The sequence below is a fragment of the Podarcis liolepis genome (assembly GCF_965112155.1).
Source record: "Podarcis liolepis genome assembly, chromosome: 15".
In the NCBI taxonomy this organism is placed as follows: domain Eukaryota; kingdom Metazoa; phylum Chordata; class Lepidosauria; order Squamata; family Lacertidae; genus Podarcis; species Podarcis liolepis.
Window position 1 is genome coordinate 12395653 of NC_139566.1, and position 24448 is coordinate 12420100.

The 24448-nt window shown below is 48.2% G+C and overlaps 2 protein-coding genes across 4 annotated transcripts in view; both read right to left on the reverse strand.

Annotated features, from left to right (window-relative positions):
• Nucleotides 1-9358: 9358 nt before the first annotated feature.
• On the reverse strand, nucleotides 9359-17825 carry POLR2G (RNA polymerase II subunit G). 2 transcript variants are annotated; one of them, XM_083477683.1, is made up of 8 exons: nucleotides 17656-17825; nucleotides 13556-13665; nucleotides 12186-12345; nucleotides 11007-11057; nucleotides 10771-10836; nucleotides 10482-10553; nucleotides 9997-10030; nucleotides 9359-9542 (listed from the first exon to the last, which is right to left on the reverse strand). In XM_083477683.1, exons 1-8 carry the CDS (start codon nucleotides 17665-17667, stop codon nucleotides 9529-9531), a joined length of 519 nt encoding a protein of 172 aa, XP_083333809.1. In that variant the 5' UTR covers nucleotides 17668-17825; the 3' UTR covers nucleotides 9359-9528. The 2 variants fall into 2 exon arrangements, with proteins under 2 accessions (XP_083333809.1, XP_083333808.1); XM_083477682.1 differs by lacking the exon at nucleotides 17656-17825 and adding an exon at nucleotides 17520-17549.
• A 1784-nt stretch (nucleotides 17826-19609) lies between these two features.
• Nucleotides 19610-24448, reverse strand: part of LOC310694478 (5'-3' exonuclease PLD3-like) — a 28208-nt gene continuing 23369 nt past the window's right edge. For both annotated transcript variants that reach the window (XM_083477536.1, XM_083477537.1), the window contains 4 exons: nucleotides 23693-23792; nucleotides 22177-22623; nucleotides 21465-22106; nucleotides 19610-21155 (listed from right to left, as the gene is read on the reverse strand). In XM_083477536.1, the coding sequence (XP_083333662.1) occupies nucleotides 22433-22623; nucleotides 23693-23792 (291 nt within the window). In that variant the 3' untranslated portion in view covers nucleotides 19610-21155; nucleotides 21465-22106; nucleotides 22177-22432. The remainder of the gene's footprint in view (nucleotides 21156-21464; nucleotides 22107-22176; nucleotides 22624-23692; nucleotides 23793-24448) is intronic.

Consider the following 24448-nt stretch of genomic DNA (forward strand, 5'->3'; position numbering starts at 1 on the left):
CAACCATGACTGGACTCGTTACAACCACCGCCTTTAAAAAGTGAAAACTGAAGGATTTCTTCGACGGAGACCGCACTGGATAGAAAAGCCGCGTTTACAGATAAAACCAAAGGATTTATTCGAGATGCAGACAGTAACACTAGATTGTGCCTCCGTCATTTTGGTCAGCAGCTCTTGTACTTGTCTTGATCCATCCTCTTTGACCTACAATGTTATTGTTTTATGTTAGAATAAAAGTGAACAAAATAGAATAAAATAGACTGAATAGAAGAGAACAAAATAGAATAGAATAGAATAAAAGTGAACAAAATAGAATAAAATTGACTGAATAGAAGAGAACAAAATAGAATAGAATAGAATAGAATAGAATAGAAGTGAACAAAATACAATAAAATAGAATTAACTTAAATTAAATAATAGAATATAATAGAATTAATTAAAATTAATCAGAATACAATAAAAGAGAACCAAATGGAATGAAATAGAACCGAATAGAATAGAATAGAATAGAATAAAAGAGAACAAAATATAATAGAATAGATTAAAATAGAATAGAATAAAAGAGAACAAAACAGAATAAATAGCCAAATAGAATACAATAGAATTAAATAGGAATAGAATAGAATGGAATGGAATGGAATAAATACATTATTCTATGGAACAGGTCATTTTAGTTTATTTTTTGGAGGGCGGCAGAGGAATTGGCACAGGAAGCCACAGAGATTAGAACCAGCACTTCCCCTTCTAAACAGCCAATCATCCATTCCCACCCCCCTTGTGAGTAATACTCCGCCCCATCCTCTCACTATATATAGAAGGGTCCGGTGACTTCTGTTTCAGTGTGTCTGAAGAAGTCTGCATGCACAAGAAAGCTCATACCACTAACAAACTTAGTTGGTGAAAACTGAAGGATTTCTTCTACGGAGACCGGGTGTCTGGTGACACGACCAGACTTGTTAGTACAACCGCCTTTAAAAATTGGAAACTGAACGATTTCTTCAACGGAGACTGTAAATATTACAAAAACCACATAGTTAAAGTGAAAACTGAACGATTTCTTCAACGGAGACCGTACTCGATAGAAAAGCCGCGTTTACAGTGAAAACCGAAGAATTTAGTCGAGACGCAGACAGCAACACCATATTGTGCCTCCGCCATTTTGGTCAGCGGCTCTTGTACTTGTCTCTGATCCATCCTCTTTGACCCGCAATGTTATTGTTTTATGTTGCTCTGTTGTTCTCTCTTATTATACCATCTGATACAGCACATACTGGGAGGCCAGCAGAACCTTGCAAGGGGACGTCGGAGGATGCCTTGCTGCTAGGAACAGGAGGAGGCAACGTCTCCCTTTCAGATGCCAGCACGCCAACGCCAACCCTCACACCAACCGCCATCCTAACCCTAAACTTAGTTCTAGACCCAGCCCGAGCCTTAGCCCAAGCTTTAGACCGAACCTTAGCCCAAGCCTTAGTCCAAGCCTTAGTCCAAGCTTTAGCCCGAACCTTAGCCCAAGCCTTAGCCCAAGCCTTAGCCCGAACCTTAGCCCGAACCTTAGCCCAAGCCTTAGCCCAAGCCTTAGCCCGAACCTTAGCCCGAACCTTAGCCCAAGCCTTAGCCCAAGCCTTAGCCCGAACCTTAGCCCAAGCCTTAGCCCAAGCCTTAGCCCGAACCTTAGCCCAAGCCTTAGCCCAAGCCTTAGCCCGAACCTTAGCCCAAGCCTTAGCCCAAGCCTTAGCCCGAACCTTAGCCCGAACCTTAGCCCAAGCCTTAGCCCAAGCCTTAGCCCGAACCTTAGCCCAAGCCTTAGCCCAAGCCTTAGCCCGAACCTTAGCCCAAGCCTTAGCCCAAGCCTTAGTCCAAGCCTTAGCCCGAACCTTAGCCCGAACCTTAGCCCAAGCCTTAGCCCAAGCTTTAGCCCAAGCCTTAGTCCAAGCCTTAGCCCAAGCCTTAGCCCGAACCTTAGCCCAAGCCTTAGCCCAAGCCTTAGCCCGAACCTTAGCCCAAGCCTTAGTCCAATCTTTAGCCCGAACCTTAGCCCAAGCCTTAGTCCAAGCCTTAGTCCAAGCCTTAGCCCGAACCTTAGCCCGAACCTTAGCCCAAGACTTAGCCCAAGCCTTAGCCCAAGCCTTAGCCCGAACCTTAGCCCAAGCCTTAGCCCAAGCCTTAGCCCAAGCCTTAGCCCGAACCTTAGCCCAAGCCTTAGCCCAAGCCTTAGCCCGAACCTTAGCTCAAGCCTTAGTTCAAGCCTTAGCCCAAGCCTTAGCCCGAACCTTAGCCCAAGCCTTAGCCCAAGCCTTAGCCCGAACCTTAGCCCAAGCCTTAGCCCAAGCCTTAGTCCAGGCCTTAGCCCAAGCCTTAGCCCGAGCCTTAGCCCAAGCCTTAGTCCAAGCCTTAGTCCAAGCCTTAGTCCAAGCCTTAGCCCGAACCTTAGCCCAAGCCTTAGTCCAAGCTTTAGCCCGAACCTTAGCCCAAGCCTTAGCCCAAGCCTTAGTCCAAGCCTTAGCCCGAACCTTAGCCCAAGCCTTAGTCCAAGCCTTAGTCCAAGCCTTAGCCCGAACCTTAGCCCGAACCTTAGCCCAAGCCTTAGCCCAAGCCTTAGCCCAAGCCTTAGCCCGAACCTTAGCCCAAGCCTTAGCCCAAACCTTAGCCCAAGCCTTAGCCCGAACCTTAGCCCAAGCCTTAGTCCAAGCTTTAGCTCAAGCCTTAGCTCAAGCCCCAACACTAACCCTATCCCGAACCCTAACTCTATCCCCAACCCTAACCCTAACCCTAACCCTTATGCCAACCATCACTCTCACCCTAAACCCCGCCCTAACCCTAAAGTTAGCCCTAGCCCATGTCCTATCCCCAACACTAACACTAACCCTATCAGCAACCCTAACACTTACCCCAACCCCCACTCTCACCCTAACCCCAACAATAACTCTAGATTTAGCCCTAGAACAAACTGTACTCCTCAGAATAAAGTTTATCTAACGCTATACCTAACCCCAAACCTAAACCTACACGCATCGTAATGCAAGGAAATCCTAATGGCAGACTTCAGCATTCCCTTTGAGAACAGAAAAACAGCCCAAGGAAGCCAAGAAGATGAGCTCTTCAGGTTTTGGACGCAATTAAACAAGCAAAGATAGGAAAATCACCAGGACCCCGTGGCCTAACAGCAGAATATTATAAAAATTAAAGGAGTTTGAAGGATTTAGAGAAAAGGTTGTAGACTGGTTACAATATTTTCAACTAAATAAAACTTTTAAAAGTGACAAAAAGAAAGGATTTAGTCATGAAGCATCAAGATTTCAGAGAGAGATATGAGAAGACAATACTAAATTATTGTCAAAAATGTATACTCTGCCAAAGAAGACTGGCAGACCAAGTTAATGGACTATCCTGAAATGGCATAATCAACGCAGAAGCTCAGAAGTCAAGATGACAAGATATTTGAAGCAGAATGGAAAATGTTCATTATGTATTTACAAAAGTATTGTAAGCAGATTGAAACATTGGCAGGATTTTAAGAACACTTGTAATTTTAGAGATTGTACAAATAATTTAGGAAAAGAAATTTTGGAGTAGTAATGATATGCAGCTGAAAAGAAAATTGATGGGACCCAGGGAGGCTGTGGAGGGAGTCCGGGCATCAGGGAATCCCATTTTGATATTGTTTTTGTGTAAATACTTTTTCTTTTTTGCTTTCGCTTTATCATTTATCTTATGTTTGTTGAAAACCAAATAAAAATATATTATTATTAAAAAAAACAGCTTTGCAAAAGTCCTTTGCCGGCAGATGCACTCAGGGAAAGAGGCTGAGTCCTGACTGCGATGTCCACATTGCTGATATGCTGCCGTTTCCACTATAGATGGCTCTGTGCCCAACTGGGAAGTGACTCCTGCTCCTGTTCTTGACTCTTCTTTGGCAATAAAGATACTTCTCTGTTAAACAACCCTTGTTGGCCTGGCATCTTCTCTGAAATAACTGCATTCTTATAAAGAGTGCTTAATATAATGCCAGGGGATTTCACGTCTGGCAACCAAGGCACCCCTTTGGTTTCAGATAGTACATGCGCAGGTGAGTCTAAAAAGCCCGGGACGCCCATTTTCACAGCCCTCCAGCGGCTACGGTGGCTCTTTTACCAGAAGGAGGTAAAAGGTAAAGGTACCCCTGCCCGTACGGGCCAGTCTTGACAGACTCTAGGGTTGTGCACTCATCTCACTCTATAGGCCGGGGGCCAGCGCTGTCCGCAGACACTTCTGGGTCACGTGGCCAGCGTGACAAGCTGCATCTGGCGAGCCAGCGCAGCACACAGAACGCCGTTTACCTTCCCGCTGGTAAGCGGTCCCTATTTATCTACTTGCACCCGGAGGTGCTTTCGAACTGCTAGGTTGGCAGGTGCTGGGACCGAACGACGGGAGCGCACCCAGCCGCGGGGTTTCGAACCGCCGACCATGCGATTGGCAAGTCCTAGGCACCGAGGTTTTACCCACAGCGCCACCCGCCACCAGAAGGAAATTAATGCTAAATGCATGACTTCTGGTAAATGAGCTGCCATAGCTGCTAGAGGGTCGAGGAAATTGAGTCTCATGCTTTTTAGACAAATATACCCGTGTACTGGGACGCAGGTGATCAGAAGGTTGGCGGTTCGAATCCCCGCGACAGGGTGAGCTCCCATTGCTCGGTCCCTGCTCCTGCCAACCTAGCAGTTCAAAAGCATGTCAAAGTGGAAGTAGATATATAGGTACCACTCCGGGGGGAAGGTAAACGGCGTTTCCGTGGGCTGCTCTGGTTTGCCAGAAGCGGCTTAGTCATGCTGGCCACGTGACCTGGAAGCTGTACACCGGCTCCTTCAGCCAATAAAGCGAGATGAGCGCCACAACCCCAAAGTCAGCCACGACTGGACCTAAAGGTCAGGAGTCCCTTTACCTTTACTTTTACCCATGTACTATCTGCAACCAAAGAGGTGCATTAATTGCCAAATGTTCATTCCCCCCCCAACTCTCCCCCCCACTAGGGAGCTTGTGGTGTGGGCAGATAGTCTGCCCCACTCGTGACCTTTCCACCCCCCACATCAGCCTGGGGTTGCAAGGTCTCCAGGAATGGCGCTGCCTTTTCCTCTGTGGGGAAATAGTGCTGGCACCAAAAGACAGATGGAAGCACCTGAAACCTGACACCAGGTGAGCTTTAGAGGCCATGGTGTTGGGAAGTCCCAGAAAACGTCCCTCCCCAACCACAGACCCGCTTCACTAAAATGTGATGTTTTCTCTCTCCTTTCAGCAGGAACCTGGCGCTCTTCCCCTTCGTCTCGCAGGAGCCCTTCCGCCCCCAAGGAGTCAGGAAGAATCCAGTTCAGTCCCCTTTCAATTGTGTTTCTCAAATGCGCACCTTCCAAAACAATTCAAAACACAGCCGCTCTAACAAATTCTCCCTGGTCCGAAATGCGCCATGCAGTTTCTCCAAGCAGCCAGTGTTTGTGCATTTGAGAGGAAAGTGTGCGTGGAAATGAACCTAGTGGTGAAAATGAGAAACAAAAGTGCTTTGTATTGGGATAAAATTTCTGCCCGAACTGCACACATAAAGGGGTTTCTTAGGAGCGGCTGGCAATAAAGTGCTGGTGAATGTTCTTCCTATAGTAAAAAGAACAGTGACACCCCGTGGCCTCTTGGGGCTATTCCACGCGGACCGTTTACAAGAACAGGGAGGCAGAGGAATTGGCACACGAAGCCACAGAAATCAGGACCAGCACCTCCGCTTCGAAACAGCATTTCTTTTGTCCAAATAATGCTATTGCTTTCCATGTAAATGCCAGAACAGGAAGGATTGTTTTCTGAAGCAGCGCTACAGTGACACCCAGTGGCCACTTGGGGTTATTCCACGCGGACCATTTACAAGAACAAGGACCATTTACAAGAAACAGCGACATGAGAAAAGTTGAAAACTCAAAACGGAAGCTGGGTTTCCGGTGAGTCAACGACGATGTACTCGTTACAACAACAGCCTTTAAAAATTGAAAACTGAAGGATTTTTTCAACAGAGACCGTACTCGATAGAAAAGCCACGTTTACAGTGAATACCGAAGGATTTATTCAAGACGCAGACAGTAACACTAGATTGTGCCTCCGTCCTTTTGACCCGCAATGTTAAATAAAATGAATAATAAAATGAATATAATAAAACTTTTGTTGATTAATCTATTGCTAAAAGCTTAAAGAAAACATGAAAAATAGCTGCTGTTATTTTTAAAGGGTTTGTTTCACCAATAAAACACACAATTTTCAAAAACAAGTTATACATTTCTTGTCCAAATAATTCTATTGGTTTTCATGTAAATGCCAGACCAAGGAGGAGTGCTTTCTGCAGCAGCGCTGCAGTGACCCCGGTGGCCTCTTGGGGTTATTCCACGTGGACCATTTACAAGAACAGCGACATGGGGAAAGCTGAAAACTCAAAACGGAAGCTGGGTTTCCAGTGAGTCAACCATGACTGGACTCGTTACAACCACCGCCTTTAAAAAGTGAAAACTGAAGGATTTCTTCAAAAGGGGTGGAAACTGAAGGATTTCTTCAACAGAGACCGTACTCGATAGAAAAGCCGCGTTTACAGTGAAAACCGAAGGATTTATTCAAGACGCAGACAATAACACCAGATTGTTCCTCCGTCATTTTGGTCAGCGGCTCTTGTACTTGTCTCTGATCCATCCTCTTTGACCCGCAATGTTATTGTTTTATGTTGCTCTGATGTTCTCTCTTATTGTAATAATAACTGATACACCACATAATAGGAGGCCAGCAGAAACTTGCAAGGGGAAGTCCGGGGGTGCCTGGCTGCTAGGAATAAGGGGAGGAGACAAGGTCTCCCTCCTGGATGCCAGCACCCCAACCCCAACCCCTCTCACCCCAACCCTAACCCCCACCCTAAATTTAGCCCTAGCCATAGCCCAAAGTGTAATCCTAACTTTAAAGTTAAACTTGAATCTAACTCTATACCTAAACCTACACGCATTCTAAGGCAAGGAAATCCTAATGGCAGACTTCAGCATTCCCTTTGAGAACAGAAAAACAGCCCAAGGAAGCCAAGAAGATGAGCTCTGCAGGTTTGGGACGCAATTAAATAAGCAAAGGTAGGAAAATCACCAGGACCCCGTGGCCTAACAGCAGAATATTAGAAAAATTAAAGGAGTTTGAAGAAGTTAGAGAAAAGGTTACAGACTGGCTACAATATTTTCAGCTAAATGAAACTTTAAAAAGTGACAAAAACAAAATATTTAGTCATGAAGCATCAAGATTTCAAAGAGATACCGTATTTTTTGCTCTATAAGACTCACTTTTTCCCTCCTAAAAAGTAAGGGGAAATGTGTGCGCGTCTTATGGAGTGAATGCAGGCTGTGCAGCTATCCCAGAAGCCAGAACAGCAAGAGGGACTGCTGCTTTCACTGCGCAGGGATCCCTCTTGCTGTTCTGGCTTCTGAGATTCAGAATATATTTTTTTCTTGTTTTCCTCCTCCAAAAACTAGGTGTGTCTTATGGTCTGGTGCGTCTTATAGAGCAAAAAATACGGTATATGAGAAGATGATACTAAATTATTGTCAAAAATGTATAATCAGCTCTCGGAATTGGACACCAAAGAGGAACAGGTCAAATCTGTTATGATAAAATGGGGAAAAGATGTGGGACACAATATCAGCCTGCCGGGGCCCGGTCTGAAACTCAGGTGAAAGTGGGGGCACAAAAAAATCTCTCCCTCCCACAACCACCTGGCAAGCCCCCTTACAAATGATAGACTGGAAAGGCTTTGGAAGACAGATCTGAAATTTACAGCATGTACTTTATTGAAATAAAATTACATGAAAATAATGTGCCGGTGGTACTTACTTAAGTAAAATAAAATGAATAATAAAATAAAATAAAATGAATAATAAAATAAAATAAATAATAAAATAAAATAAATAATAAAATAAAATAAAATGAATATAATAAAAGGTTAGTTGATTAATCTACTGCTAAAAGCTTAAAGGCTTAAAGAAAACATGAAAAATAGCTCCTGTTGTTTTTAAAGGGCTTGTTTCACCCTTAAAACACACTCTTACAATTTTCTAAAACAAGTTATACATTATTCTATGAAACAGGTCATTTTAGTTTATTTTGAGGGAGGCAGAGGAATTGGCACAGGAAGCCACAGAAATTAGGACCAGCACCTCCTCTTCTAAACAGCATTTCTTTTGTCCAAATAATTTTATTGGTTTTCATGTAAATACCAGAACAAGGAGGATTGTTTTCTGAAGCAGCGCTACAGTGACACCCAGTGGCCATGCGGACCCTTTACAAGAACAGGGACATGGGAAAACTGGAAAACTCAAAACGGAAGCTGGGTTTCCAGTGAGTCAATCACGACCGGACACGTTACAACAACCGCCTTTAAAAAGTGAAAACTGAAGGATTTCTTCAATGGGGTGGAAACTGAAGGATTTTTTCAACGGAGACCGTACTCAATAGAAAAGCTGCATTTACAGGGAAAACCGAAGGATTTCGTCCACATGGCAAGCGCCATTACAAATGATAGATTGGAAAGGTTTTGGAAGACAGCTCTGAAATTTACAGCATGTACTTTATTGAAATAAAATTACATGGAAATGATGTACCAGGGGTACTTAACCCCGGTTTAATTCGCAAAAATGTACAGAACAAGAACAAAAAATTGTTGGAAATGTAAAGAAGCAGAAGGTACTTTTTATCGTATGTGGTGGAAATGTAAGGTGGTAAAAAAACATTGGCAGGATTTTAAGAACTCTTGTAATTTTAAGGATTGTAGAAATAACTTAGGAAAAGAAATTTTGGAGTAGTAATGATGGTAAACAAAAATAAACAAATGGAGTAAATATACTAGGAAAATAGACAGGAAAAGTTATAAAACAAACTGTGCGAGAAAATTAAGACAATAGGAAAAGTGCAATGAGAATGAGTGGAAGTTTCTTTCAGAAGACTTTATTAGAAAAGACAGGATGTCATAGTCAATCTCTTATTGTTAACTCTTCTTTGCTTTTTATCCTTATTTACAGTATTTCTTTCTTTTATATTTTTGTGTTTAATTTTGCTGTCATTATTTGTAAGGTGTATGTAAGATGATATTTTAAATCAATAAAGATGAATTAAAAAATAAAAAGGGAAAGACTCCCTGCTTGAAACCCTAGTGACCGGCTGCCGGTCAGTGTAGGCAGTATGGAGTTAGGTGGCCTCAATGGTCTGGCTCAGGGTGAAGCAGTTCCCTGTGTTCCTATCCTGCCCCACCCCATGTGGAAAGGATGGGAGCAAAAGGAGGTTGGAGGGGGTGGGCAGGGAAGAGGAAGGAAAAAACACGGAGGAGGCAGACTTGAACACAGAACAAGAAACCCTTTAATGAGAAGGGAGGGGGTCATATCCGTCCAGCCTTCGTCACCCAGCTGCCGGCAGTCCTGGATAAATGGCGTTCGTGTGTTGTAAATACAACTCCTAGAAGCCACAGGTCAGGATCTTCCGCACAGAGCCGAGGGACGGGTTACTTCAGCTAACAAGGCCTGTGGGGAAAAAGCAGGAGGGGGAGACATGAGCCCACCGACCCCAAAGTGCAACTGCAGTGAATTCCCATTGTGGTTTGAACCTGCATGATGTCCAAAAAAAGCACAAGTCACCCGAGGGCGTGGGTGGGCATGCGCTCAGAAACTAGCTTACCACAAAGTGAAATCCACACCCATTGCTCCACCCACTTTCGCCTCCCACCCCACCCGCTGCAGGCAACGCAGCCCCCAGAAAATTACCCAGAGGGAAATTACCCCCAAGCTGAAATAGGCCCCCCACTTCTGTAGTGGTAAGATAATCCCATCACACGGCCTGGCTATATTTTAACCCTTAGTGATCGTTCAAGCTCCCCCTTCCCCTTTTAAAGTCCGCTGCCCCACCCCCAAATAATTCAATTATTTTTAAAACAGCAGCTTTTGCAATCCACCATGCTGGGAAAAGTCGGAAACTTACCAAGGTAATCATCCATGAGGGACCCAATAGCAAACTGCGAAATAATTTTTTAAAACATTATTCTTCATTTACTTATAACTCACACTTTCATAAAACTATACCGAGGCGGTATAGAACATATAAGAATAAAATCAACAAAGAGTATCTGTTAAAAATATCAATCAAAATGGAATACACTTTTTCCCTCCTCTTCATGCTCTCCTCACAACAGCCCTGAGAGGTAGGCGAGGCTAGGCTGAGAGGCAGTGACTAGCCCAAGGGGAGCTCCATGGCCCAGTGAGGATTTGAACCCTGGTCCCCCAGGTCCCAGTCCAGCACTCTAACCGCTACTCCACACTGCCTCTGAGCCAGGAGGGTGGTGGGTGTCCGTGTGTGAACTGCTGTTATTGTTTTGTATTATTGTTTTGTATTGTTACCTGTAAGCTGCTTTCAAAAATCATTTGGTCGAAAAAGTCAGGGTGCAAATAAATACTCTTACAACTCACGATATCGTTTTTGTCCACACGGGTACCCACAATCTTCAGCCTGATCTCATCGTCTTGCTGGATGACAATATCCTGCGTTGGGGGGAAAAGAGATAGCGAAGGGCTGTGCTCAATGGCTGGCTGGTGCCCACTGGGGAATGGTAGGGCAGAGGGCAGGGAGCCAGTCAGTAGGTGGCGCCAGAGCCAACAAATGCTAGTTTTGCCCCCATCCTCAACAGAGAGACTGTGGAGGAGGAAGATGGTAGGCAAAGCCACTCTCTGAACTGGTTCAAAGGAAAGGATGACTTACCTCATCTACCGTTTTGTAGCACGGAGGATTGGAGTTGGGGTCAAACTCCATTTCAGAGGGAATGGACTGCAAAGAGAATTAAGAGGGGATATGAGCAGCTGAAGGGGTGGCGAAAGGGAAGGTGGGATGATAGTTCTGTGGTAGAGGATGGACAACATTCTCTGACACCTTCACAGCCCTTCTGGAAGCCGCTGAGACATTGCCCCTCATCCCCCCGCCAAGCCTAGGGCACTTACATGTCGCGAAATGAAGCAAGACATGGGCCCAATTTCAGTGAAGAGTCCGACCTGGTGAGAGAACAACAAAGAACATCATTTTCAGGCAACCCCCATCTTGAAAGTATGTTGGCATTCGCACAAGGAACAGCAGGCCAGGACTTTGGGACAGACGTTGGCAAAGCGAGTCAGAGGGACCCTCCAGTGCAAAAGGACTTCTTCTTAACTGGCATGGCTTCCCCCCCAAAGAATCCTGGGAGTTGTGGTTTGTCAAGGGTGCAGAGAGTTGTTAGGCAGCCATTTTCCCCTCACAGATACAGTTCCCAGAATTCTCTGGGAATGAGGATTGATAATAATAATAATAATAATAATAATAATAATAATAATAATAATATGTGATGGCTGGGATTCGGACTCAGAGGCTGAACCTGAGGAATCCCAGCCTGCACAGGAGTCCCCGCCTCCAGAACCAGCTGAGCCGGGGCTGGGGCCTGAGCCTGAAGGGTCCTCACCTGTGCTGGATCCTCAGGTGCAGGCACCAGCTGAGTCCGCTCTGGCTCCTGAGGTGATGGAGGACCCATTGCCTGCAGGTGCTCCACTCTCAGCCTTGTCAGAGGAAACTGAGGTTGCCTCTGGGTCCGGTAACCCTCCAGCCTCTCCTGAGCTGCAGAGGCTCAGGGCAGAGAGGCGGAGGGAACTAAGTTCCCGCAGGAGGAGTGCTCGCCTCCAGGCCAGGAGAGGTGAGTCACCTGTGGACCAGGGCTGCCCTATGCTTCGGGGCAGATAAAAGCCAGCCAGCCCCAGTCCCAGGTTACGGGAGCAACATTGTTGGTAGCCTGTTCCTGCTTGAACCCTGTCCTGTTCTTCTGTCAGAGTTCCTGACCTCACCCGGTTCCCTGTCTTGGACCCTGCTTCAGCCTTGATGGACAGCCTCCATACCGCACCCTCGACCTCGGACTGGACTCGGACCTCGCCGCACGGTTAACTCTCGGGACCAGCACAAATTATTATTATTATTATCAATGATTGTTAAACTACTCTGGGAACTCTGTGAGGATAATAAAGGCCTCCTAAAAACTCTCAGCACCTTTAACAAATTCCGTTTCCCAGGTACCTGTGGGGAAAGCCACAACTGTGTAAAGTGGTGCTATAGCGCTTTAAATGTATGGTGCGGATGTTGCCCAAGACATTTCACCTCACCTTGTTCACCTGAGTCACAACAGCATCCACCACTTCGCCCTTGAAAGGCCGGAAGACGATGGCCTTGTATTTGACCGGGTAAAGGACAAAGCCGCGCCCAGGCTGGATCACACCCGCCCCAATGTTGTCAATGGTAGTGACAGCGATTACAAAACCATATCTGGGTAGGAGGAGAAATAATTAACAATCATTTTATTATTTATTTGCCACCCACCTGACTGGGCTTCCCCAGCCACTCTGGGCGGCTCCCAACAGAATATTAAAAATATGATAAAACATTAAAAACTTCCCAATACAGGGCTGCCTTCAGATGTCCTCTAAAAGTCAAATAGTTGTTTATTCCCTTGACATCTGATGGGAGGGCGTTCCATAGGGCAGGTGCCACTACCGAGAAGGCCCTCTGCCTGGTTCCCTGTAACTTCCCATTCTCGCAGTGAGGGAACCGCCAGAAGGCCCTCAGAGCTGGACCTCAGTGCTAAGTGATGGGGGTGGAGTAAGTAAGTTAACTTTTTCCATCCCTTTGCTTTTAGGCATCTGATTTATTTTTTTTAAAGCTGTTGGTCACAGTTGCATAAGTTAATCCTGGCTCAGGCTGCTGCTATTATTATTATTATTATTAAAAAGAACAATAATATTTATACCCCACCCAACAGAATATTAAAAACACGATAAAAGGTTTTAACAAGAGAAGGCCCTCTGCCTGGTTCCCTGCAACCTCACTTCTCACAGTGAGGGAACCGCCAGAAGGCCCTCGGAGCTGAACCTCAGTGTCCGGACAGAATGATGGGGGTGGAGATGCTCCTTCAGGTATACTGGGCCAAGGCCATTTAGGGTTTTAAAGGTGAGCACCAACACTTTGAATTGTGCTTGGAAAAGCACTGGGAGCCTATGATGATCCTTTAGGACCAGTGTTATATGGTCCCAGTGGCCATTCCCAGTCGCTAGTCTAGCTGCCGCATTCTGGATTAGTTATAGTTTCCGAGTCACCTTCAAAGGTAGCCCGGTGTAGAGCGCATTGCAGAAATCCAGTCCTGCTTCTCAGGGGGCAGTGGTGCAACAATGTGGGATGGGGGAGTCAAAGACCCATTACTATTTCTGCAGAAGAGTCCTTGTTTCCAGAACCTTACAACTGCCAAAATGCTCGCCCACTGACTTATGAACCTTCACCTAAAAACGAAGTAAGATATCAGTCCTCATTGTTCCACATAAAGATCTGATTTAAGCTACAGTTCCCAGGATTTTTGGAGGGAAAACCAGGGGTGACACTGGTTTAAATGTGCAGTGCTTTATTGGCGCTCATCCAGGCCATTGCTGATCTACACCGCCAAGCATCACGGGGAAAGAGGATCCCAATCTGCTCTTTCACTTACTTGCCCGTGCAGGTCCCCTCCACCTCGGTAAAGAGCTTCTGCTTAACAGTGTTGAGAAGGTTGGGCCCAAAGTAACGAGGGTGCAGCAGGATTTCGTGTTCCAATGAGATCTGGAGGCAAAACAGGTGTGGAGCAGCAGAGACATTAGTGCAGGGGTCCCCAAACTAAGGCCCATGGGCAGGATAAGGCCCAAGGGACTCGTTTATCCGGCCCACGGCGACCCCCGCCGCCCGCTCTTACCGGCACTGCACTGCAGGGTTGGAGGAGCACCGGAAATAGCTTGTGCGCATGCGCAAGTGTTGTGCACATGTGCAATCGTTATTTCCAGTGCACATCCGGGTCAGAGGCCCGTGCACATGCGCACAAGCTATTTCCGGTGCTCCTCCGACCCGGAGGTGCGCCGGAAATAGCGTGTGCACACGCGTATGGGCACGTGCTCCCTTCACGCAATCGGTACTGGAGACACCGGCCCAAGGCACGATACGTTTACTGACCCCTGCATTAGTGCAACAGCCACTAAGCAGATAGCAACATTAGATCTTATTCCCACTGCACTGTGACAGCTGGTCTACACAGCCAAACAAAGGCAAGTGGAGGGAGAAGGCCCTGTTGCAGAATGGGGACTCATTGCAGCACCTAGTCACCAGCTTAATTCCAATAACACACTTGGCTACTTTTTAAAAAGCACTAACTTACTACTGGGACGTGGGTGGCGCTGTGGGTTAAACCACAAAGCCTAGGACTTGCCGATCAGAAGGTTGGCAGTTCGAATCCCTGTGACGGGGTGAGCTCCCATTGCTTGGTCCCTGCTCCTGCCAACCTAGCAGTTCGAAAGCACGTCAAAGTGCAAGTAGATAAATAGGTGCCGCTCCGGTGGGAAGCTAAATGGCGTTTCTGTGCGCTGCTCTGGTTTGCCAGAAGCGGCCTAGTCATGCTGGCCACATGACCCGGAAGCTGTACACCGGCTCCCTCGGCCAATAAAGTGAGATGAGCGCCACAACCCCAGAGTCGGCCACGAATGGACCTAATGGTCAGGGGTCCCTTTACCTTTACCTGACTACTGATTGGCTGCCTGTTATGTCCCAGTTTAGATATCCCAGAGGCTCACGGTGCTGCACATGGTTCTCCCCCTCATTTAATCCCTGCAACAGCCCTGCTGCAAAGTATGCAGAGAAACAATGGTTGGCCCAAGGTCACACGGTGAGTGTCATGGCTGAGCGGGGAGATTCGAACCCAGGTCTCCCAGCTCCAACAATTAACCACTGCACTACACTGGCTTCTCAAGGAAGCTCCATCACCTGGTGATGCCAGGGGCTGAGCATGGGAGCTTCTGCATGCAATGCTCTGAGCTGTGACCCTTCCCCAGCATTTTCAATGAGGTCTACTAACAGGTAAGCAGGTTTAGGATTGCAGTAGAGAACTGCTGGGCCACCCAAAGATCTGACTCTAGCCCAGCATCCAGATGTCAACAGGGAGCCAGCCAGATGCAACTGCCGCCTGATGTGTGTCCGCAGCAACTGCTTCAGAGATATAATGTCTGTGGACAAGGGAGACTCCATTTGCCATCATAGTCAATAGAGCAGTGTTTCCCAACCACTGTTCCGCGGCACACTAGTGTGCCGCGAGATGTTGCCTGGTGTGCCGTGGGGAAAATTAAAAAATTCGAAAGATTTTTTTTTTAAAGTCAAATTTTCGATTGGGGCGCCGTCACTAGATGACCCCTGGGGTTCCCTCCCTCCCTCCCGCTCTGCGCCTCCCTCCTCCTCCTCCTCCTCCTCCGGGGAGGCCCTTCCTGGCTCTTGGCCAAGGCTTGGCGGCTGCCACTCACTCACTCGCTCGCCCACCCGTCCCTCCATCCCTGCACCCGGCCTCTCCCCCTCCGTCCCCGGCGCGGGGGCTGCCGGGATCCGTAGTCCCCTCGCCCTTGGGCTCCGCGCCCGCGCGGGGTGCGCAAACTACGTTTCCCAGCGTGGCCTGGCGGGCCGGGCGTTTTGTTTGAAGCGCTCTTCTCCCGGCCATGGAATGAGCGCGGCGGCGGCCGGGCGGGCAGGTGCTCTTCCGCGCAGACCCCGCACAGCCTGCCTGCGCCCCCGCGGAGATCGGGCAGCAGGATGGAGCCCGGGGATCCCTGCGGAGGCGGAGCGGCGGAGGCGGAGGCTGCCCCCCAGGTAGGGCTGCGTCGGGGGGGGGGGTTATTTTTGCAATGCTGCATCCGCGCTGGAGGGGACGCATCGGACCACGGGGAGACCCCTTGGCGGGCGTGCAAGGCAATGCATGCGTGCAGGCGTTGCATGGAGTGCAGTGCAATGCAATGGCAACGCGCCGCCCTGCATGCATGCATGCAACTTCCACCGGCGCTCCAGACTTGGCAGGTGAGGGGGGTCCCCAGTGGGCGGCAGACAGAGCCGGGAGGGCGAAGGGGAGCCGGGGGGAGCAGCGCTGCTCCCCGAGCCGAGCCCGGGGGGAAACTTCGGCGTCGTTGCGCCGGGTGTTGGAAGCGGAGGCTGGCGGGGGCCCCTCACCTGCAAAACCTGGTCGCCTCTCATATATTTCATGCATTGCATTCATCGCCCGCTTTCTCCTCCAAGGAGCTCCCGGGGGCGCGTGTGGTTCTCCCCGTGTTATCCTCGCAACAACAGCCCTGCGAGGTGGGTCAGGCAAGTGGCCCAAGGGAGCACCCAGGGATTGTCCTGGCCAGGTGGGGTGATTTGAACCCTGCTCTCTGCCCGGTCTTCGTCCTCATTTAGCCCCCACATGTGCATGACTGTGCATGACTGAGGTTTCCCCCCCTCGTCTTGGCTATGGTGTGAGTCTGTGCTGTTAATTAATGGGGTTCTGCCTTCGGAGAAGATGAGCCAGCCCTCAAGGAGGTGATTATGTAATTTGCTAGCAATTCATGTCCCTCCTGGCGTGACGCTGCGCGCTGACGTCACGGGGCTGTAATGGTGGTGTGCCTCGAGATTTTTTTCATGAAACAAGTGTGCCTTTGCCCAAAAAAGGTTGGGAAACACTGCAATAGAGTGACAGAGCCGTTTCTGATGGTCCAGGATGATATGAGAGCTAGAGTGGTGTCGTGGTTAGACTGGCGGATCACTACCTGGGAGACCAGGGGTTAAATCCCTACTTGGCCACGGACCTCATTGCTTCTCAGCATAAGGGAATTAAATGAGATGGGGGAGAGTCACGTATGCCACCTTGTTCTGGAGGGGATATAATAATAATAATAATAATAATAATAATAATAATAATAATAATACCTCACCCATCTGGCTGGGTCTTCCCAGCCACTCTGGGTGGCTCCCAATATAATAATAAGCGATAAAACATCAAACATTAAAAACTTCTCTAAACAGGGCTGCCTTCAGATGTCTTCTAAAGGTTGTTTATTTTCTTGACATCTGTAGTGAGGGAACCACCAGAAGGCCCTTGGAGCTGGACCTCAATGTCCGGGCTGAACGATGGGGGTGGGATATAACTGCAATCAATAAATAAAATCCTATACATTTTCAAAAAACAAAAAAACCCCTCTAATGCTAATAGTCACAAAACAGTGCTGGGCTGCTCTGGGGTAGTCAAGGTTCTGTTCAGGGCTGACTTGCTGAAATCCGGGAACAAGACTAGGTTAGGGCCATTCATTTCAACAGGTCTACCCTAAGTAGAACTCGGCTGCATAGCACCTGCAAGTAGCAGCGCTGCGTTTGATCTCCCTTGTCCACGATCTCCTCCTCTTCCAACCGGGTGCCACCGAAATTTGAGAGAACTCCTCAGATTGCAACAGAAACGTAGAATCCTAGAACTGGAAAGCGTGAAAGGGACCACGGGGATCATCTAGTCCAACCCCCTGCGATGCAGGAATCTTTTGCCCAAGTGGGGCTCGAACCTACAACCCTGAGATTAAGAGTCTCCTGCTCTACCGACTGAGTTATTCCAAGACTACATGGCGACGGAAGGGCCAGAATACCACCTTGACGTTGCACATCATTCATTTGCCCCCCGCGACCACATCTTCCACGTCCCACGTGGGGTGCCTGGGTACCACTCGAGCAGGAAAGGAGCAAAACCCTAAGACTCCCCAGTAATAATAATAAAAAAATACTCACATGGTAAAACATCCTGGTGCCCGCCTGCGCGCACGCGCGCGTCCCCGTCCACACCTCTCTTTTCTTTTCGAGACCGGAAGGAACGCAGAGGCACCGCGCGTTCTAAATGTTGCAAGGCAGCTTCGTCCTGATTGGCTGCGCGGCGATAGGATTCCATTGCCGCCTAACGAAGCAAACAGGAAGCTGCCGGGACAGAGGAAGGGAACGTTGCTCATCTGCGCGTGCGCCTCAGCGGTCGATGCCAGTGCCTATAGTCATGGCGGGTGCACAGGGCTCTCCTATAGTGGGATGTGTATAGGCGTACGGGGAGGGGGCGGCTCTTTCCATAGACGTTTGCTAGACATCAGAACAGAAGAAGGGATCAGGCCAGTGGGCCATCTAGCAGGGTATTCAGGGACATATGCTGCCTCTGACCCTGGAGGGAGAACACAGCCAGTACTGTATGGTTAGTAGCCACTCACAGTCCCCATCATCTCTTGCCTTGGGGTGGCGGGCTATGGCTCAGCGACAGAGCACCTGCTTTTCATGCAGAGGGTCCCAGCTTCAAATCCTGACATCTCTAGGTAGGGCTAGGAGAGATTCCTTGTCTGAAACCCTGGAAGGCTGCTGCCAGTCAGTGCTTGTAACACTGAACACCTAGATGGACCAGTCATCTGACTCAGCAGCGTCCTATGAGAGCTACCTGTAATTTCCTTGTGCTTTGATGGAGGCTCTCTGCACGTCACCAGAAGCTGTGTATTCAAGTTTTTTTTTAAAAAAATGGATTGCTTTTAACTTGCAGGAAACAACGAGCAACGAATTGGTTTTAGCAGCTGCTTTTACTCACTTTTTATTTTGTGTGTGTGCTTTTATTTGTCATAGAATTGTAGAATCGGAAAGGACCACGAGGGTCATATAATCCAACCCCTTGCAATGAAATAATATTTTGCCCAACATGGGGCAAAACTCTGAGATTTAGAGTGTCTTGCTCTACTGACTAAGCTATGTCATCATACTGTTGTTTTCATATTATTGCTGTTCATTATTACATCTATATTCTGCTTTTCCTCCACGAAGCTCAAGACAGCATAGATGCTTTCCTCCTTTCCCTGTTCTATCCTCACAACAACCCTGTGAGGTAGTTTAAACCCAGAGATTATTACCATCTGGAAATACTCTTTTCTCCATATGTCTGAAACTCCCCAAATGCCCATGAGATACCTCCTGTATTAATAATAATAATAATAATAATAATAATAATAATAATACAATTTATTACCCGCCCTTCATCGTACCATCCCAGGACAGGTCAGAACAATTTAAAACAAAATGTTAAACACAGTTTAAAACAAACTGCAATCCTACAAGAATAGGGTGGGTCTTAGCAATATACATCTCAGCTGGCAAAAGACCAAAGCACTTCCTTCAAATTCCTCCTCAAAACCCACCTTTTCTATGAAGCTTTGGCACAATCCCCTAAACTCCCCGTGCCCTGTTGTTATACCACCTTCTGCCAGCAAATCAGAATGTCTAGCCTCCTTGCAAATGCATCAGGATGAATGTTCAATAAACAGGTCACTGCATATTATTTATTACATTTGTACCCTGCCCTTCCTCCCAAAGGAGTCTGGGGCAGCAGGTACAGTATCAGAAACTCTGGTCCTCCAGACGTTGCTAGACTACAACTCCCATCATCTCTGGCCATTGGCCATGCTTGCTGGGGCTGATGGGAGCTGTAGTTCAGCGATGCCTGGAGAGCCCAAATGTTCTCCACACCCAGCATACTGCTTCCCTATTTATTCCTGCCTCCACTTCCGTCCCTTACCTCTGCCTCACATATTATGCTGTAAGTTCCTCAGGGCAGAGACCTGCCTTCTTGTACTCCATAAAGAACCAGAAGCATGGCTTGCACTCTTTAGATTATATTGAGAATTTAAAAACTGGTTGGGTGTGCAGTCAATGAAAAGACACAAACAAAATTTGACTTCTTTATTAAAAACACTTGTAATATCAAAAATAAATTCTGCTAAGAATGCAACTCCAGCCCCAACCCAACCCAACCCCAAGCATTTCCCTATCCCCAAAGAGGGTGAACTGTCTCACTCACTGCTTAAAGCTCATATACATTTAGGCTGCAATTCCACAGCAATTTTCATGGGAGTTCTATTGAACTCAGTGGGACTTACTTCTGAGTAGACATACACAAGATTGCAGCTTAAGACACATAACTCCCCAACTCAAACATGCTCCCTGAGTTAATTTCCCCCCAAAATAAACCTACCTGAGGACCCTTTCCCTGTCATACTGATTTCTAATTTCCAGCTGATTTCCCTGCCTCATCATTTATTTCCAGCTGATATCTGACTTCTGGCTGATTTACCCATTTTCTGATTTTTAGTTGATTTCCCTGCATCGATTCCCTGCTGATCCTCTTCCCTTATAGGGGATATACAACGTAAAAAAAGCAACATCATTATCCCTTTAGCAAACCTGTACATAGCTGCACTGCTAAGATATATCTTTAAAAGATGCACACACATACATATACACACAGCCATGCCCCTAGAATAAAAACACCTGCAGGAAGGCAGCTAATCATCTTACTTGAGTCCCAGCAACCCCCTCCCTTCAGAACTTATCTACACCCATTTCAAATGCTCCAGTACATTCCAGGGTACTCTCACACCGCTTTAACAGGCATGCCTCCCGCAAAGAATCTTGGGAAGTGTAGTTCATAAAGTGTTCTAAGAGCTGATAAGCGAAACCTAATAAACCACAATTTCCAGGATTCTGTGGGGGAAGCCACGACTAAGAGAATGCTTTAGACCAGGCATAGGCAAACTCAGCCCTCCAGATGCTTTGGGACTACAACTCCCATCATCCCTAGCTAACAGGACCAGTGGTCAGGGATGATGGGAATTGTAGTCCCAAAACATCTGGCAGGCCGAGTTTGCCTACGCCTGCTTTAGACGGAGGGTACAGATGTGACCTTGTTCGGGTCAAGCAGCAAGGAGAGAGCGAGGCAGAAGGCAGCACCATTCTCTGCCAACTGGGCAACTGGAAAACTTTGGCAAGCTAGCAAGCAAACGAAAAGAAATATTGGAATGTAAACATCCGTCTCTGTAAAGCCAGGCTTGTTGGGGCAGCATTATACGTTGCCTTCTCGGGGCCACGGGCCAGTGGTGAATGGAAGGGGGCTGTAAAAAAAGTGGTTGGAGAGACAGATGTGGCTCTTAGCTTTGTCCACAGAGGTGGCTGGTGCCCATTGGGACTGGGGAGGTGGAAGGCAAAGGAGCCCAACAGTGAAGCCAGACCAGTGTCACAGCTTGAACCCACCATTCCAGTTTAGTCACATCCTCGTCTTCCTCCCTGCTGAGTTTTACAACACTGAGGCTAGACAGGAGGAAGATGATAGGCAGGGCTGTTCCCTGGACTGGCTGTAAGTAAGAAGGCAGGCAGGCAGGTGAGGGCAAGTTGAGGTTGCCCCATTTGCCCTAGTGGGCCAGCCCCTGATATTTGCACTGTATTTTTCGCTCCATAAGATGCACCCGACGATAAGACGCACCTAGTTTTTAGACGGGGAATGCAAGAAGAAAAAATATTATTTAAAGGGAGAACTGAGCAGAGTCTGTATGACTTCTGGGATAGCTGCGCAGCCTCTTTAGGGCAGCTAAGCCAAAAGCTAGAACAGCGAGAGGGAGCGCAGCGATCCCTCTCGCTGTTCTGGCTTCTGGGATGGTTGCGCAGCCTGCATTCACTCCTTAAGACGCACACACATTTCCCCTTACTTTTTAGGAGGGAAAAGGTGCGTCTTATAGAGCGAAAAAGACGGTAACTAGGCTGTGTTCCAGGCACATGCCTCTCCATCCTCCACCCAGGCCAGCAAGATGCATTATCACCGTGGAGCCACAATTCCTGGGGGAAAGGCCTGAGAGCAGGGCTAGGGAGGGATGCCACCTGGGGAGCGGATGTCCAGAGGTGTCCAAACGGTCGCATTTGGCCCCCAGGACCAAGATCCCCCCATTCGTCCTGTAAAGCAAGGGTGGCCAACTGGTGGCCCTCCAGGTTTTGCTGGACTCCAACTCCCATTGGCATGGCCAATGGTCAGGGATGATGGGTGGTGAAGTCCATCAACACGGGAGGTGGGCAACTGCAGGCTCCCCCATCCTTGGTGTAAACAGGGAGCTGGGCGGCAGCTACAACCCCCTTCCTGCCCTACTCCTCCCACCCTAAGTTCATATTTCTCCTGTTGGCTGCAGCTCGTCCCACCCTACAGTGGGCAAGTGAGGAACCTGTCGAGATGTTACTGGACTCCAACTCCCATCATCCCTTGCAGTGAGTTGGGTGTGCTGAGGCTGATGGGAGTTAAGCAACATATGGAAGGCTGCAGGTTCCCTAGGCATGCGCAAGAGCGCTCCAGCTCTGGTGGCCAAGCAGCTGTAGCTGTTCCTCACTTGCGCCAACAGAATGAGCTTGGCAGGGGGTTGGACTCGATGGCCCTTGTGGTCTCTTCCAACTCTATGATTCTATGATTCTATGAGCGGCTGCTTAGGAGTTTCAGAAGCAGCCGCTCTGGGTCGGACTGATGACCCAAAGAGTCCAACTTCCTTTCCCCCCACCCCCAACAACGCCTGCTGGCCAGATTCCTCCGGGACGCAAGCGCAGGAGCAGGGGCACCAAGGCAAGAGCTTCTAAACTGCAGGATGTTGAAAGGAGTGCTTCCAGGTCAAGGGGTCAGAGCGAGGCTGAGCCCTGAACCTGTTTCTAGGCAGGGAGTGGAGTGGGTCACCCTCCGCCCTCACTTCCTCGAACATTCCCAGTGTTTGCTGAGTGGCTGAACGTAGGGAGAGTCCCAGTCCCGGAGAAACACTTTCTCCAGCTGCTGGCGCAGGGTTTGTCCTGGAGTTCCTGCAGAGGCCTCACTCTGGTTGACGACCAGACCCACGCCTGCAGTGCGGGTGAAGTAATCTTCAGACCAGTTGGAGGTACCTGGCAAAGAGGGAAACACACACACACAAATGCACAGCAGATTAGGGACTTCCTGGGCGCTTGGGTGGCTGAAAAATCCAAAGGGGAGGAAGCAGGCTAAGAGGTGGCTTTGAGGACATTCATGGGCTGGGTCAAGTTGCCTTTGGCTGATTGACATCCAATGTCCTTTTGAAATGTATTAGGGGGGCATGATTATTGGGTTGTTTGTGTTTGTGTTTTTATTATGTATTTTGTGATTTTATATTATGATTTTATGTTGTAACCACCCTGAGACCTGCGGGTATAGGGAGGTATACAAATTTAATAAACAACAATAATAGTAATGATTGGAGGCCCTTGGGAAGAAGTAACTAATAAATCTAATTCATAATAACTGTGGACATTGGGGTCCACATTGGGGAGCTTCCACAGCCTTGAAGTAGAGCAACAGTTTGCCACCATGGGCATCTTTAAACTCTCTGACAAGGAAGGGGACCTTCTAAAACTGCCCCTTTGACTTCCTCCTACTCAGGGAAGCAGAGAAGGGCAAAAGACAGGAAAGGATGGGGGTCCAGAGAGGCAGAACAGCAGAGCAAGGTGAGCAACCCGGTTTATGCCACAGAAGGAGGATCAAACTTCACATTATGCCAAATGCATCTTTGCATTTCGTGGTGCTAAGGTGAGATTCTCCAGCCCCTCCCTGCCCTGCCCCCAAAGCAAAATAGATACAGTGGCACCTCAGTTCTCGAACGTAATCCGTTCCGGAAGACCGTTCGAGTTCTGAAATGTTCGAAAACCGAGGCGCAAAGGGCGGCCTGCAAATTTCATTGAGAAAATTGAGAAACACACAGTGGAAGCCGTTCAACTTCCGAGGCACGTTCGAAAATGGAAGCATTTACTTCTGGGTTTTCGCTGTTCGATTTCTGAAATGTTTGTCAACAGAGACGTTTGAAAACCGAGGTACCACTGTACTAGCTTAGGATCATCACAGCTGGAAGGGACTTCAAAGGACATCTAAGCGGAAGCTCTGGCCGCCCCATCACGGAACTGTTAGGGACAGAGCCATAAAACGCAGGCAAGGTTTACATACCAATGTAGGCGATTCTGTCGGTCACCATGTACTTGTTGTGATTGACGTGTGCATAAGGGATCGGTGGCTGCTCTCCCTCCGAGGGAACGACAAAGAGTTTCTGAAAGGAGAAAAAAGTTGCCTACTACTACCACTAGTGGGAGATGCCTCCTCTGGTTCTGCACCCCACTAGGAGCCAGAGGTAAGGCCTGTTCACTTCTTTGCAAACTGGCCTAACTTGGAGGGTCCTGTTTGGTGCATTGAGCCTTCTGAGCCTCTGGATGCTGCTGAACTACAACGCCCATCAGTTCCAGCCAACAAGGCCAATTTGCCAGGAATGATGGGAGTTGTAGTTCAGCAGCACCCGGAGGGCCAAAGGTTCCTCACACCTAGTGTGGAGGTTAGAGCGTTGGGCTAAGCCCAAGAGCATGGGTAGGCAGACTAAGGCCCGGGGGCCGGATCCAGCCCAATCACCTTCTAAATCCGGCCCATGGACGGTCCGGGAATCAGCGTATTTTTACATGAGTAGAGTGTGTGCTTTTATTTAAAATGCCTCTCTGGGTTATTTGTGGGGCATAGGAATTCATTCATCCCCCCCCCCCAATATATTCCAGCCCCCCACAAGGTCTGAGGGACAGTGGACCGGCCCCTTGCTGAAAAGGTTTGCTGACCCCTGCCTTAGAGGCTTGAGTTCAAACCTTCACTTCCCAAGTTCTATGTTCCTATATTTCTGGCACTCCAGATTCTGAATTGGATTCCTGCAGCTTCCTGAACCTG

What these genes read in the sequence shown, in the direction of transcription:
- POLR2G (XM_083477682.1), bottom strand. An exon ending in TTGTGACTCAGGTGAACAAG is followed by an intron (nt 11,058 to 12,185) that starts GTGAGGTGAAAT and finishes TTCTCTCACCAG; the next exon opens with GTCGGACTCTTCACTGAAAT. An exon ending in GCTACAAAACGGTAGATGAG is followed by an intron (nt 10,554 to 10,770) that starts GTAAGTCATCCT and finishes CCCCCAACGCAG; the next exon opens with GATATTGTCATCCAGCAAGA.